Source organism: Leptonychotes weddellii, chromosome 4 (assembly GCF_054177405.1).
Source record: "Leptonychotes weddellii isolate Sample4059 chromosome 4, ASM5417740v2, whole genome shotgun sequence".
Taxonomy (NCBI): Eukaryota; Metazoa; Chordata; class Mammalia; order Carnivora; family Phocidae; genus Leptonychotes; species Leptonychotes weddellii.
In genome coordinates, this window is record NC_138372.1 from 136,009,280 (window position 1) to 136,023,490 (window position 14,211).

A 14,211-nucleotide genomic window follows, 5' to 3' on the forward strand; every position below is an offset into this window, starting at 1 on the left:
TCGGGCTCCCTGCTCCTCAGGAAGCCTGCTTGTCCCGTTCCCACTCCCCCTGCTTGTGTTCCCTCTCTCTCTCGCTGTCTCTCTCTCTGTCAAATAAATACATAAAAATCTTTAAAAAAAAAAAAAAACCGTGGTAAAATACACCTAACATAAAAATGATCATTCTAACCATTTTTCAGTGTATACTTCAGTGGCATTAAGAACATTCACATTATTGTGCAACCATCACCACCCTTAAACTCCAGAACTTTGTCATCTCCCCAGACTATACCCATTAAACAATGACTCCCCATTCCCATCTCCGCCTCCCAGCTCCTGGCAACCACCATTTGATTTTCCGTGTCTCTGAGTCTGCCTGTTCGAGTTACCTCATATAAGTGGAATCATATAATATTTGTCCTTTTGTGTCTGACTTATTTCACTTCACATGATGCCTTCAGGCATCATCCACGATGTAGCATATGTCAGAATTTAATTCAAGTCCCTGCTTTTGATTGGAATTGCTGGATCCTATGGTAATTCTCTATTTAATTTTTTGAGGAAACTCCATACTGTTTTCCATAGTGGCTGAATGCTGGCTTTTTAAAGCAGCATTTACTGAAAACCATTTCACCTTTCTCTGGGCCTGTAAGGAAGCGATTCCCGCAGACCCTCCGCTATGTGGCCCCAGACTGTAGGGCCCTTTGTACGCTGTCTCTTTGCTTGTTTTTCTTTTGTCTGTTTGTATGTGGCCAGTGTTTTATTGACAGGCCCCTTTTTCTTCATTGAAGCTCCTTGCTTGTTTCCTGGCATTCAGTTTGTTCCTCACAGGTAAGGTTGTTGATGAGTTCCGGGCTGATGAACTGAAACCACACGCAGCTGACAATATCCTGCCTCCCCTCACGCAGAAGGGATGAGTTACAGAGAATGCCAAGGGGTCAGTGACACTTGTGGTGGTGTCTCTCCTCTTCAGCCATTCCCTGTGTGTGGTGAGAGTGCTCTCTGCGTGCTCAGTCTCCTCAAACTCTGCGCACGTGGAAAGTTCCACCCCCCAGTCACCTGGGAGGGCGCATTATAGCCCCTCGAAGGGATGGTTGCCAGGCTGGCTTAGATCAGCCATGATTCATGCCTTGGGGGTCAGGGTTCTAGTCCCGAGAAGACAGGGCAATGGCTGTTGGCATGGTAACCAGCAGTGTCTGCCCACATCCCCAGGAGAAAGAACAATGCCGTTAGACAGATCCAGCTCAGCCACTAAGGGGACAGTTCCTCCAACACCAGTCTCGTGAAGACCCTCCACGAGGTCATTTGATTTCCTTTCCCAGTTCTCCATCTCCCCTATAACCTGTTCTTCATGGGGTCTTGTGACTTTAACATTTTCTACCGGGAAATGAAATGCTAATTGGCTCCTGGTAAACATGCTGCTCCCACCTGCTGGCAGAAACCCAGACTGGATGGGAGCAAATGTCTACATAGGACACAACTGTCACAACCCCCTGCCACAAAGCATCAGATGTGTCTTCTCCACTTTCTTGATATGGAGGCTGCCATGATCTCATGCAGAGCGAGATTAAGCGTTTGGACCCTTCTTAATGTAACTGCCAGGTCCTGCCTCCCCTAGCTAGCTGGATATTTTTGCACGATCAGCTTTTGTTGGCTCTGCCTTGTGCTGTCCGATGTCATTGTCAGATATCACTGCAGACAGTGGTTCCCTACGTGCTCTGAGCCCTAGTGATCAGGTTAACTGGGGAAGAAAAGACTAACTGGATTTTCCAGGTGTTTCCATCTTTCTTGAGAAGGGACAGGCTGGGAACTGTGGTCCTCAACCCATTTCACCAGCTTTTGGCCATCAAAAGGGGAAAAGACCCAAGCTGGAAGAATCCAGACTTCTGATCCCAGGTTCTCCTTCAAACCAGCTCCCAGAGAGCGGGAGCCGTCTTCTGTGTCCTATAGAGCACCTTCTTTACTGAGTATTTGCCATGAGGAGCTGACCTCACAGCCCTGGGACAAGCCCAGAGCCTGCAGGAGGGTCTGCCCTTTCTCCCCTCAGGGATCAACTACTGTGCGCTGAACAAACCGGGCTGTGAGCATGAATGCATCAACACGGAGGAAGGTTACTACTGTCGCTGTCGCCGGGGCTACACCCTGGACCCTAATGGCAAGACTTGCAGCCGTGAGTGTGCCGGGGCAAGGGGGTTCAGATGGGAGGGCACGGTTCACACATAGGCCCCGGGGCTCGCTTCTGAAGCTGCTGGGTCTCCTGAGAGCCCAATGGTCCGACAGGCTTACTCTTCCTTGCGTCAGTTTCATCACCCATAAAATGGGACTATTCGTGCTACCCACCTCACAGATTGGGTTGTGAGGATTAAAAGAACCAATACGTATAAAGCTCTTAGAAAAGTGCTGCTAAATGTCCACAATAGCCAAACTACTGGGAAGAACCCAGATGTCCATCGACAGATGAATGGATAAGGAAGAAGTGGTGTGTGTATATATATATATAATGAAATACTACTCAGCCATCAAAAAAATGACATCTTGCCATTTGCAACAACATGGATGGAACTAGAGGGTATTATGTTAAGCGAAATAAGTCAATCAGAGAAAGACAATTATCATATGATCTCACTCATATGTGGAGTTTAAGCGAGAAAACAGAAGCTCATAGGGGAAGAGAGGGAAAAATAAAACGAGGTGAAATCAGAGAGGGAGACAAACCATAAGAGACTCTTAATCATAGGAAACAAACTGAGGGTTGCTGGAGGGGAGGTGGGCAGGGGGATGGGGTAACTGGGTGATGGACATTAAGGAGGGCACGTGATGTAATGAGCACTGGGCATCATGGAAGACTGATGAGTCACTGACCTCTACCTCTGAAACCAATAATACACTATATGTTAATTAATGGAATTTAAATTAAAAAAGAATAGTGCTGCTAAATATTAATAAGCACTCAATAAATATTAGCTAATATTATGCTTCACTGTTGAGAGCGCTGATTAAGTCAGACCTGCCAGAATCTAAAATCCAAGCATGATCACCTACTAGACATGTGGTCCCTGGCAAGGTATTTAACTTTGCCAAGCCTTGATTTTCCCATCTGTTTAGAAAAGTGGCAATAAGAGCAGTATTGATGTGCTCGAGTTAAGGGGAATTAGCAGGAATTCAGTCTCTTAGCCTGGGCCTGGCACAAGGCAAACACAATGAAAGATAATCATTCATTACAACCACGGAGCCTGGGAGAGTGACCAGTGCGGCTGCAGGCTGGGACGAGAGGCCAAAAGGGACAGACCTCTGAAAGTATGTGGGCTACCACAGAGCTGGTCTGAGGGCGGAGCTGGGAAATATGGGACTTTCTATGAAGCCTTTCTTAATTTTCTTGTGTAAGAGGCCCAACAAATCTCCATTTGGTGATGTAAATGCATGGAAACTTGCAGGCTTTGCCAGCTGGACGGTTCCGTCATGTTTTATGAGACACGGTCTCCACTGGTCCAGGTCAGCAGGGGTGTGTGTGGAGGGGGGCACATGAGCACGGTGGTGGATGCCTGTGACCCTGCTCTGCTGGGAGAGGGGCTCCGTGACATGGCCCAGCACAGAAGGGGCCCTTTGTGCGGCTTTCCACCCAGCAGGCCCCACATCTGCTCCAGCTTTGGGGACAGAGATAGATTGTGAATGAGAACAGTGCAGCTGTTGAGCATTTGGACCACAAACTGCCAGAAGGGGAAGTTTCACAGATGAAGCATTAGGTACAGAGCAATCCTCAGGAAAACTTGTGCCCCTCCAGTCTGTGGAGGGAACAAAGTGCCTCCAGTAAGCTTTCTAAGGACTGATCTCGGAGGTCAAAGGACTTTTGAACCAGAAAGTTAGTGCTGCTATACACTTGCTTCTGGAAGTCTCTGAGTCCTGATGAGATGCTGGTGGGGAGCAGGAGATGCCCTGGTAAAGATGAATCTGGGTACATTCTGCCTTCTTCTAGGAGTGTGGGGTCTGCCAGCTGACAGCCCTGGCAAGTATCCCAGGACAGGCTGGGCATGACCTGGCTGAGCCCACCTGGAGCTCCAGGGGCCACGGCCTGTTCCTCCCTCCCAGCGTGCCTTGGGGGAGCCTAGAAGGGCTCAGAGTGGGGCCAGAAGAGAGTGGGCCATACTGTCTCTCTGGGTTCAAATAAGAAAGACCACTTAGCTTCAAGAAAGTATAAACCAAGCCATTTCTTCCTAGGAGTTCCCAAAGAAGGCCATGGTATCCTGGTTCCCTCAAGTACTCAGGGAGCCCCAGGCCCTAATGACAGCAAGCCTTTATGAGGTGCACACTCTGTGAGGCTGTGGTGAGCCCTTTCCAGGCACTCACACACTTTATCCTCACGGTAGCCTTAGGAAGCATCTACCATCGTATCTGAGTATCATCTGAGTAGTCGTATCATCTACAGTCGTATCTATTTAAAGACAGGGAGCCTGTGGCACAAAAGGATTAAGTAACTTTCCTGGTGTTCCATGACTGGTTCATGGTGGAACCAAGATGTGAATCTGGGCTTCTGGCTCCTGAGATCCTGCAAGAGTCCGCAGTAGGTGCCTCCAACAGTGGAATGTTCCAGAAGGCACCAGCCCCAGGCCCTTTTGAGGAGTCAAAGAGGCCTGCTTGATGGCCCGGCACAAGACCTTCAGTGTGTCTCCAGTCCCTGGGTGTGCGTTTTCTCCATCAGGGAAATCTGGGAGGCAGCCTGCAGGGCCATCTGTGGGCGCCGCTCACCACAACTGTGTGTTCACTGCCCTTCGGTGCTCACTGCCCAGAGGGGCCAGCTGTGCAGTGCTCGGGTGCCAGGATCGGCCACACATGCACGCTGTGGCTCTGGTTTGTTTTCTGGATCTGGGTGTCCTGGGAAGGGGGGTGAAAACACTTTTTCTGTGTCATTTTCAGAGAAAAATGAAACTATACAGTTAGTTCTTTCCCAGCGGTACTTAATAAGCATCCCCTCAGCAATTACCGTGTGCCAGCTACAGTCTGAGGGCCTTACATGTATCAACTCCTCCCCTTCTCACCACATTCCTCTAAGAAAGCAACCATCATCATCCCCGTTTCTCAGGTAGGTAAGCCATGGCCCCCACTTGGGAGGCCAAGTGACTGCCCAGCATCGCCTGGCTAGGAAGTGGTGCAGGTGGGATTTGAGCCCAGCTGGTTTGATGCCACCACCCTCGTTCTTAAGCTTTGGGCAAGCAGCTGGGCCTCCCTGAGCCTCGCTTTCCTCTCTGAGATGGGGCTCACACCTGCCCGTAGCCCTGAGGACTGCAGATGAGGGTGCCAAGGCCCCGGCACAAGGAGCTGCTGTCGCTAACACCAACACAGGAGGTGTAGACGCTTTGCTTTACTCCTCAAAACAGAAATGGGAAGAAGAAGAAACAAACAAGGCCGAATTTCCAGAGGCCAGTTGCCCTGGGTAGAATGAAACCTTCCAGCAGGGCTCTTTGTGATGCCAGTGAAGTAAATGGCTCCTGTGGGCACCCCCCACCGCACACACACACACAGGAGGACGGGTTTTCTTAATGCCCCGTTGCTGATGAGCGCTGTCAGGTTATTTTGTGTTTTCCTGGGTGACAAACGCAGGAGTGGATCACTGTGCGGAGCAGGACCACGGCTGTGAGCAGCTGTGTCTGAACACTGAGGATTCCTATGTCTGCCAGTGCTCGGAAGGCTTCCTTATCAATGAGGACCTCAAGACCTGCTCCAGTAAGTCCCCCTCTATGCTTCTCTTCTACAGAAAAGCTTTGCAACAGGAGTGAAAATATGGCTGCTGCAGAGGAGGGCAGTTCATGGTCCTGTCGTTCCTCTGCTCTTTTCTGTGCTCCGGGAGATGGTGGGGGGTGTCCTCTGGGGACTGCATGCCTTTGAGGGGTGGGGTAGCAGACTTCATGACTTTGTGGGGTGAGGGAGGGGAGCTAGACAAGACTGTGGTCACTTGATTGCCATCATCAGTAGCCCAAAGGCTTACTGCCGACCTCACCTGGCTGTCTGGCTTTGCAGGGGTGGATTATTGCTTGCTGAGCAACCATGGTTGTGAGTACTCCTGCGTCAACACGGACAGATCCTTTGCTTGTCAGTGTCCTGAGGGACACGTGCTCCGCAGTGACGGGAAGACTTGTGCCAGTAAGTGATCTGGGTCCAGTGACAAGCGGGACTTGGCACGGGCCGTCTGTGGGTTTCGCTAGGCCTGTGTGAATGGGCATTAAGGCCTCGTTCAGTGCTTTGAGCCCTGGTGCTTCTCCCCCTGCCCCGGAGCTTCCTTCCCCTACTCCCCAAGACAGCTTTTTCCTACTTCTACAGCGTGCCTCAGGGTCATGTTGAAGCTGGACAGAGCCCTATTTCTTGCCTTTCTCTTCTCTACCCCTAAGCCGGCAGAAAGTGGTAGCCAGCCTGAGATGCACAGTAGTCATCATGCAGACCCCTTGTTGAGTGCTGACTTCATGCCGGGCACTGTGCTAAGCACATGCAACCTCAGGCTCTGGCAATACTGTGGAATCTCCAGCTTGTGGTGAAACTGCCGCTCAGATTAAGTAAGGAGCCCAAGGTCAGCCCTGTTAAAGGGGTGGGTTCAAGTTCTGGTCTATGGGACTCCAAAGTCAGTCCTGGGAGAAGGGGAGGCTCCTGAGAAACCTTCCCTCCCGCAACCTCATAATCTATCGGCAGATGGAGAGCTTGGCAGTGATGTTTCCTGGGTACATATATCCTTGCAGCTGGCCCCAACTCCTGTCCCGTTAATTAAAAAAAAAAAAAAAAAAATGGCCCTCAGATCTCCCTCTCTCCTCACTCGAGAACATTGTGTTATCTGCCCTGCAATCCCAGTGGACTAAGGTAAAGACTGAAAAAATAGTCATTTTGACAGAAGGCGTCAGAAATGGAGGGAAAGGACCATAGTCTTCCTTTCCCACCCTGCTGGTCTTTCTGGTTATAGGGCTAGCTTCCCTGACTACTGATACAATGGTGGCCACAACCTACGTTATCCACCTTTTAATATTGTCCATTCGCAGGGGCGGGCGAGCTAAGGTGTGCCCCTCTCTGCAGACCATGAAAAAAATATTTCCCTAGCTTGCGATAGATTCTGGAGTCTCGGCGAATGGGTTATCCCTGTATGGCTGGCAGCCTGCTAGCTGCGTCCCGGATGGCTACCGCCACCAACACCGGAAGGGTGTGGGCACTGGGGACGCAGAAAGAGGGTGGACGTGTGGAATTGCATCTACATGTGACTGCATGCCAGAGCCAGATGCTTGGTTTTTTTATTGGTTTGCTTTAATTTTCCATTATCTTAGATCATTCATGCCCTTCCTTTGTCCCCCCGCCCCCCTTACTGGGATCATCATGAAGAGCTGACTATTAGCTGGCTGGCGGACTTCTAAGAAATTCTCACGGCCCTTCCCAACACACACTGTCCCTTACAGCTGCACGCCCCTGTCCCTCCTCCCCCCGGTCCACACGAGTGACGCCACTGACACTTTTAAATGTTGCACATTTTCCCATTTGAAGTGCAGTGCAATCAGAGGTGAATTTTGATGTGTATATATTTACATAGGGTTGTGACTCTGTGAAAGCTTCTGAGATGATCAGATAGGTCAGAATTATCCTCTGGGAATGGTGGTACCTAAGAAATGAATTTTACTCACCAGGCAATACGTAGGCATTGAACTGTTCTAATTAAAGGCTGTCTGTCTGCCCTGGGATGATTCAGCCTGGCTGCCCTGTCCTGTAATAATGGGCTTTGTTTTCAGCATGGCCATCGTTAACTGGGGGCTATGTTTCTCAGCTCTATGCCAGATGACAAAGATTCTGACCACATGACTCCAAATTTTGGGGAAAGCCTGCTGGGCTGGGAAGGGGGGAGCCTGCTGGGGGCCAGCCAGACCTGGCTCAGTGTGTAAGGGTGTCCTTCACCCTTCAGAAAGGCAGCCTCCTCTTAGAGCCTTGATAGCAGATGGCCTGAAGAACACTTCACTCACTTTCCAGAAAGTTCTCTGAAGCATGGAGAGCAGACCCATGTTCCCAGGGCCCTGGAAGTAAGTGGACATTGTTACCCCCATATGCCTGCAGGCACCTTGGGCTCTCTGGCCTCTGGGATGAAGCCCATCATCCCTTCTTCATGTCCTTGGCCCCCAAACTGTGATTGTAGGTTCTCCCTAGGAGCCTTCTTGCGTTGGGGGGTTGATGCACAGACTGGAGGCTAAGGTGGGGAGGGAAATGGAGTAGTCTCTTCTACAAGCTGCAGCTGAGAGACCTCCTCCCCTCGCCAGCTCCTGGTGATTTCCCTGAGGTAGACCTTTTGCAAGGGCGTCCCAACATCAGGAAGATTCCTCCGGCTGGATGTGCACAGAGCACACTGCCCACTGGCCTGCCAGCTCCTGGGGCTTGAGACTGGGTCTTGTTTGGAGTCACAGTCCCCAGGCCTGGCCCACAGGAGATGCTCAACAAGGTTCATTGAGTGAGTGAGTGAATGGTCAGAGACCACCTGTCTTTTTCTCCTGTGACACCTGGCACAGACTCCACTCCCTACCCAGCAACCTTCAGTGGCTCTCCACTGTCTCCCAAAATAAAGTTCCAGTTGCGTTTCTCAATTTGGCAGTGTCAGAGAACCCCTTCCTCCACCTCTTGAGCCCCACCCCAGGTCTTCCACGATCCCTCCAGTTCCTCAAGTGGGTAAGTCCCATTATTCTCTGAGCGGCCACTGTACCTCCACCCTGTCCTTTCTCCACTTAGCACAGCCTTCCTTTCCCAGCCTTGCAGACAGAAACCCCGCCTGTGGATGATATTCCCCGTGGAGAACTTCCTGCTGCCAGCCAACTGGGACCTCCTCTTCTGCCCTCTCACTCCGTGGTACCCTTTGCACAGATCTGAGAAATAATGTGGCAGAGCCGAAAGAATACTGACCTAAGAGCCCGAAGACTGGGTTTAAATCTTGTTGCTTCCACCCTGGGCAAGAGAATTGACCCTTTCTGGATCTGATTGCTCAACTGTCAACTTGGGACGATTTCTGCCTCTCTGTCAGGGTTGCCAAGTGGCACAGGGAGAGACAAAAGTTGAAGTGCTTTGGGAACTTGTAAACTGCCCTAAACCCTAAGGTACTCTTTTGTGGTCTTTCCTCCCACCGTTAGACTGCCCTGCATTGAGGAGAAGGCTGAAGTAGCACTTTGCCTTGCCGCCTGGAGACCTACTTCCCAGGGCTGGGCCTGCTTCAGTTGGAGCAGCCCTAGAGATGGGCCCCCCTGGGAGAGGCCAGACTCATGATCCCCCAAGGCAGCTGTCAGTCTCTGGCAAGGGCAGGATGCTGACGGGAATCTGGGCCACAAGCCACAGAGCACTGGGAATCCTAGTCCAGCCACCACAGGCGGTGGAGGCCTGTTGGGGCATGATGCCCTCCAGCTTGACTTTGAAGGGCAGAAACAGCCCTGAGCAAGGCAAATGGAGTGTTGTAATCTGCTCAGGCTGCCATAACAAAACACCAGGGGTTGGGTGGGCTTAAACAACAGCAATTTATTCTCTTACAGTTCAGGAGGCTGGAAGTCCAAAATCAAGGTGCCGGCAGGGTCATGTTCTGATGAGAACCCTCTTCGTGGTTTGCAGATGGCTGCCTTCTTACTGTGTCTTCACATGGTGGTGGGGGCTGGGGGGACGAGAACAAGCTCTAAGGACCCTAATCCCATCATGGGCTCCCCACCTCATCTAAACCTAATTACCTCCCAATGACCCCGCCTCCAAATACCACCACACTGGACGTTCGGGCTTCAACATATGAATTTGGTAGGGGGAGGGGGACACAATTCAGTCCATAGCAGGGAGTGAGGGGAGAAGACCACCTTCACCCTCACCTACTCACATTACAGAAACAGAAGGAAGCTTCGAGGTCTTCCGTTTCTTTTGTGGGAAACAAGCACAGGAAGGAAACTGGCACCTCAAGCTGGCCCCGAGGGTCAGTGGAAAGGTCAGGACTAGAACCCGGGTCCCCTGATTCAGGACCTCGTGCCCAGAGAGTGAGGTGCCCTCTAAATGGACGTCTCCATTCAGCTGTTTTTTTGGGTCGTCTGAGCAAAAGCCATTACAGAGTTAGCAAATGATTGGCTGCTGCTAGTTTTATTATAGGAAATGCCCGAAAATGGTGTAATCCCATCTCTGGGCCCTCGTTACCCTCTTGGCAGGCCACCTCCCGCTGGGTCGGTTTTAACAACCTCCTACGTGGAGCCGCAGACTCAGGATTGCCGTCTGTCATCACCCAGAGGTGCGAGTCCGTGGAACGCATGAGCCTGGGATAGCTGTGCCGCAGACCCCCGTGACTCACGGGGTGTGGGATTCAGATGGGAGCGCAGCAGTTCGTCAGCATGTGGGGCGGCCACACGTGGGTCCCAAACACCCCTGCTCTGTCCTCAAACCTGTAATCATCCTGATCACAGATTGTAGATCCCATTCAGGACAGGGGTTGAATGAAAGCTGTGGACCTGCCTCCCTTAAGGAGGAAAGAAAAGGATTCTTCTCCTGGAGGGAAAATGTGTTCTTCGTGCATCCTGAGATTTTCATACCTCCTTTCATCCGTTTCATTTAAGTGCTGGTTGCCAGTAGTTGGTCCTCACTCTCGTCTCTGCATTTGAGTCTGGGCACTTCCTTAAGCTCTCGGTCCGTTTGCTCTCTTTCTCCACAGGTATTTACCCTGTACCTGCAGCGTTCTGGGCACGTCGTGCTGGGCACTGGGCCTCCCTGCCTGGGGTTGATGCCAGTTCCGTTTCTGCCCTGACAGGGTTTCAAGTTTCTCAGGGAAGAAAGAAATTAAAAATCTTTCATGTGATGTGGGAAGAAGAGGTGTGGCAGGAACATGGGGTAGAGGGACCCTCAGCTAGTCCAGAGAAAGTTTCCTGAGAAAGAGGTGGTTGATCTGACATCTGGAGATTGAAGGAGTAAGCTAGCCAGAGATGGAGGGTATGATGGACTGAACGTTGGTGTCCTCCCAAATTCGTATGTTGACATCCTAATCCCCAAAGCTGATGATATTAGAAGGTGGGGCCTTGGGGTAATTAGGTCATGAGCGTGGGGCTCTCATGAATGGGATTAGTGGCGTAATAAAGGAGATCCCACAGAACTCCCCCCACCAGTCCCTTCCACCATGTGAGGAGACAGGGAGAAGTCTCCAGCCTGGAAGAGGGTCCTCACCCAACCTTGCAGCCTCCAGAGCTGCGAGCTATAAATTTCTGCTGTTTACAAGTCACCCGTCTATGGTATTCTGTTATAGCAGCCAGAACAGCCTAAGACAGAGGAGGCAGAACTTCCCAGGCACAGGAAACAGCATGCAGAAGCCCAGAGAGTGAGTGCGCTGGGTGTTGAGATTTGAGCGCCAGAGGGCAGCAGGTGAGAACGGGACCTGGAGGGGCAGGCAGGACAGTTCACCTACAGCCTTGAGTTACGTGAAACTGTTTGGAGACCCAGCCTCCCTTGAGGAAACGATTTTCTTTTGTCTTCTGAGAATCTCCTAGCCTGAGTAGACTCTGCCGAGCTAGGATGGCCACCACAGGTGCTGCTGGATCAGGAAACATGAAGGTGGTAGATTTGTGGTCTAATCCCAGCTCGGCCCCCAGCACAGCTGACGCAGTTCACCTCTGCCGACTCAGAGACCTTGGGAAGGTCACTTCCCCTCTCTGGCCATCTGTTTCCTCAGCTCTAAAATAAAGGGTTGGATCAGTCAATCTACTGGGCCCCTTCCAGCCCAAAGACGAGGCTGGCGCCTGGCAGAGAGCAAGCGCTCCAGAAACACTTGCTGAATGGATGAACTCCTTGCTGGGGTACCCACCATTCTCCCTGGGCTGAAGGCGCCCCATGATCGTGAGTCAGGGATGGTGGCTCCCGCTGCCTGTTAGGGAAACACTGAAGTACTTTCCTGCAGGGGAGTATCTGGCTCTGGGCGGAAGCTGACTCCAAGTTGGTTTCCAGACTTGGTTGAATAGGAAGCAGCTAGAACCTGTGGTCAGGAAATTGACGACAATACACCTTGGGCATTTTCTAATTTACCACATGTGGTTCCTTAACTTATGAGTGACCCAGAACATCCCCGATAGGCAGGAACTGGACATTTTGCTGAGCAAATATGAAGTGTTCACTCTGCAAGGCTGGTGTCGGGGAGAGAGTGAGGACCACCCAGCATCCACCCTCCACAGGGTTCTCACTTAAAACATCTGCACATGCAACTCTTTTTTAAAGATTTTATTTATTTATTTGAGAGGGAGAGAAAGAGAGCACAAGCTGGGTGGGGGGCAGAGGGACAAGCAGACTCCCTGCTGAGTGTGGAGTCTGACATGGGGCTCCATCCCGGGACCCTGAGATCATGACCTGAGCTGAAGTCAGATGTTCAACCAACTGAGCCACCCAGGCGCCCCTGCACATGCAACTCTTGATGTTGGGGTCATGAGTTCAAGCCCCACATTGGGTGTAGAGATTACTTAAAAATAAAATTTTTAATGAAATGATAAAATAAAATCTTAGGGGCACCAGGCAGACTCAGTCAGTAGAGCATGTGACTCTTGATTTTGGGATCATGAGTTGAAGTCCCACGTTGGGTACAGAGATTACTCAAAAATAAAATCTTTTTTTTTTTTTTTTAAGTAGGCTCCACATCCAGCATAGAGCCCAATGCAGGGCTTGAACACATGACCCTGAGATCAAGACCTAAGCTGAGGTCGAGTCAGATGCTTAACTGACTGAGCCACCCAGGTGCCCCTGCCCAAATAAAATCTTTAATAAAATAAGAAAAATAAAGGGTGCCTGGGTGACTCAGATGGTTAAGCGTCTGCCTTCGGCTCAGGCCGTGATCTCTGGGTCCTGGGATTGAGCCCCGCACCAGGCTCCCTGCTCAGCAGGGAGTCTGCTTCTCCCTCTCTTTATCTTTCAAATATGCCTTCACATTGGATGTAAAACTATATGCACAAGAATATTCATACAATAATGTTCATAATAGTAGAAGACTAGGCACCACCTAAATGCCCGTCCAATAAAACACTGATTAAATGATGGTGCGGGCTTTAAAAGTAATGATGTAGAGTGTCAAAGGTGAGAGAGAAGCAAACTTTTCATTGTGAATCCTTTGTTCCCCATAAGAATTTTTATTTAAATTTTAGCTTATTTTTAGAATAGGTAAGGAGTTGAGGCGCCACAGTGGCTCAGTCGGTTAAGCACCTGACTCTTGATTTCGGCTCAGGTCATGATCTCAGGGTCATAAGATTGAGCCCCAAGATGGGCTCTGTGCTGCGCGTGGAACCTGCTTGAGAGTCTCTCTCTCCCTCTCCCCCACCCCTCACCCCATGTGCACATGCTCTCTCTCTCTCTAAAAGAAAAAAAAAGGAATAAGTAAGGGGTTTACATGGTTTAAGAATCAAAACAATATGAAAAGACATACATTAAGAAGCTTTGCTCCCCCTATGGCCTCCCATCCCATTCCCTACCTCCCTTCCTATCAGTAGCCAGCCTCCAAGATGGCCACCAGTGATCCCCATCTCCTGCTAGTCACACACTTGTATAGTTCCCTCCTTCACTGTTGCTCTGTGTGACCGATAGCATATGGAAAGAACCATGGCCTGTCACTTCTCAAATTAAGTAATAAAAGACACTGTGGCTGCCATCTTGAGCACTTTCTCTCATTTCTTGGATCGTTTGCTCTCGGGGGAAGCCGTGTTGTAAGCTGCCCTGTGGAGAAGCCCACATGCTGAGGAACTGAAGCTTCCTCCAGCTAATAGCCAGTGAGGAACTGAGTGAGGCTGGCCAATAAAGACATGAGTGAGCTCAGAAGTACATCCTTTAGCTCCAGTTGAGCCTCGAGATCACTGCAGTCCCAGCTGACAGCTTGACTACAGGCTCATGAGAGATCCTGAGTCAGAACTCCCCAGCTAAGCCACTCCTGGATTCCAGACCCCCAGAAACTGTGTGAGATAATAAATGTTGTTTTAAGCTGCTAGGTTTGGGGGTAACTTGTTACACAGCAACAGATAACTAATACCATTTTCATTAGTTTATTATTTATCCTTCATGTTTCTTTATGTGAATAAGAGCAAATATAAATATACATTTTTATTTCCTCCCTTTTTTTACCTACACAAAAAATGATGTACTGTATATACCCCTAGTCTATGCCTTTTTTTTTCTTTTTTTTTTTTGGTTGGATTTTTTTTTTAAATTTTATTATGTTATGTTAGTTCTATGCCTTTTTTTTTCTTCACTCAATGATAC

General features: G+C 50.2%; 1 protein-coding gene across 3 annotated transcripts in view; it reads left to right on the forward strand.

The window, feature by feature from the left end:
* Positions 1-14,211, forward strand: part of MATN2 (matrilin 2) — a 124,421-nt gene that overhangs the window by 92,224 nt on the left and 17,986 nt on the right. For all 3 annotated transcript variants that reach the window (XM_081816291.1, XM_081816292.1, XM_081816290.1), the window contains 3 exons: positions 2,027-2,149; positions 5,575-5,697; positions 5,992-6,114. In XM_081816291.1, the coding sequence (XP_081672417.1) occupies positions 2,027-2,149; positions 5,575-5,697; positions 5,992-6,114 (369 nt within the window). The remainder of the gene's footprint in view (positions 1-2,026; positions 2,150-5,574; positions 5,698-5,991; positions 6,115-14,211) is intronic.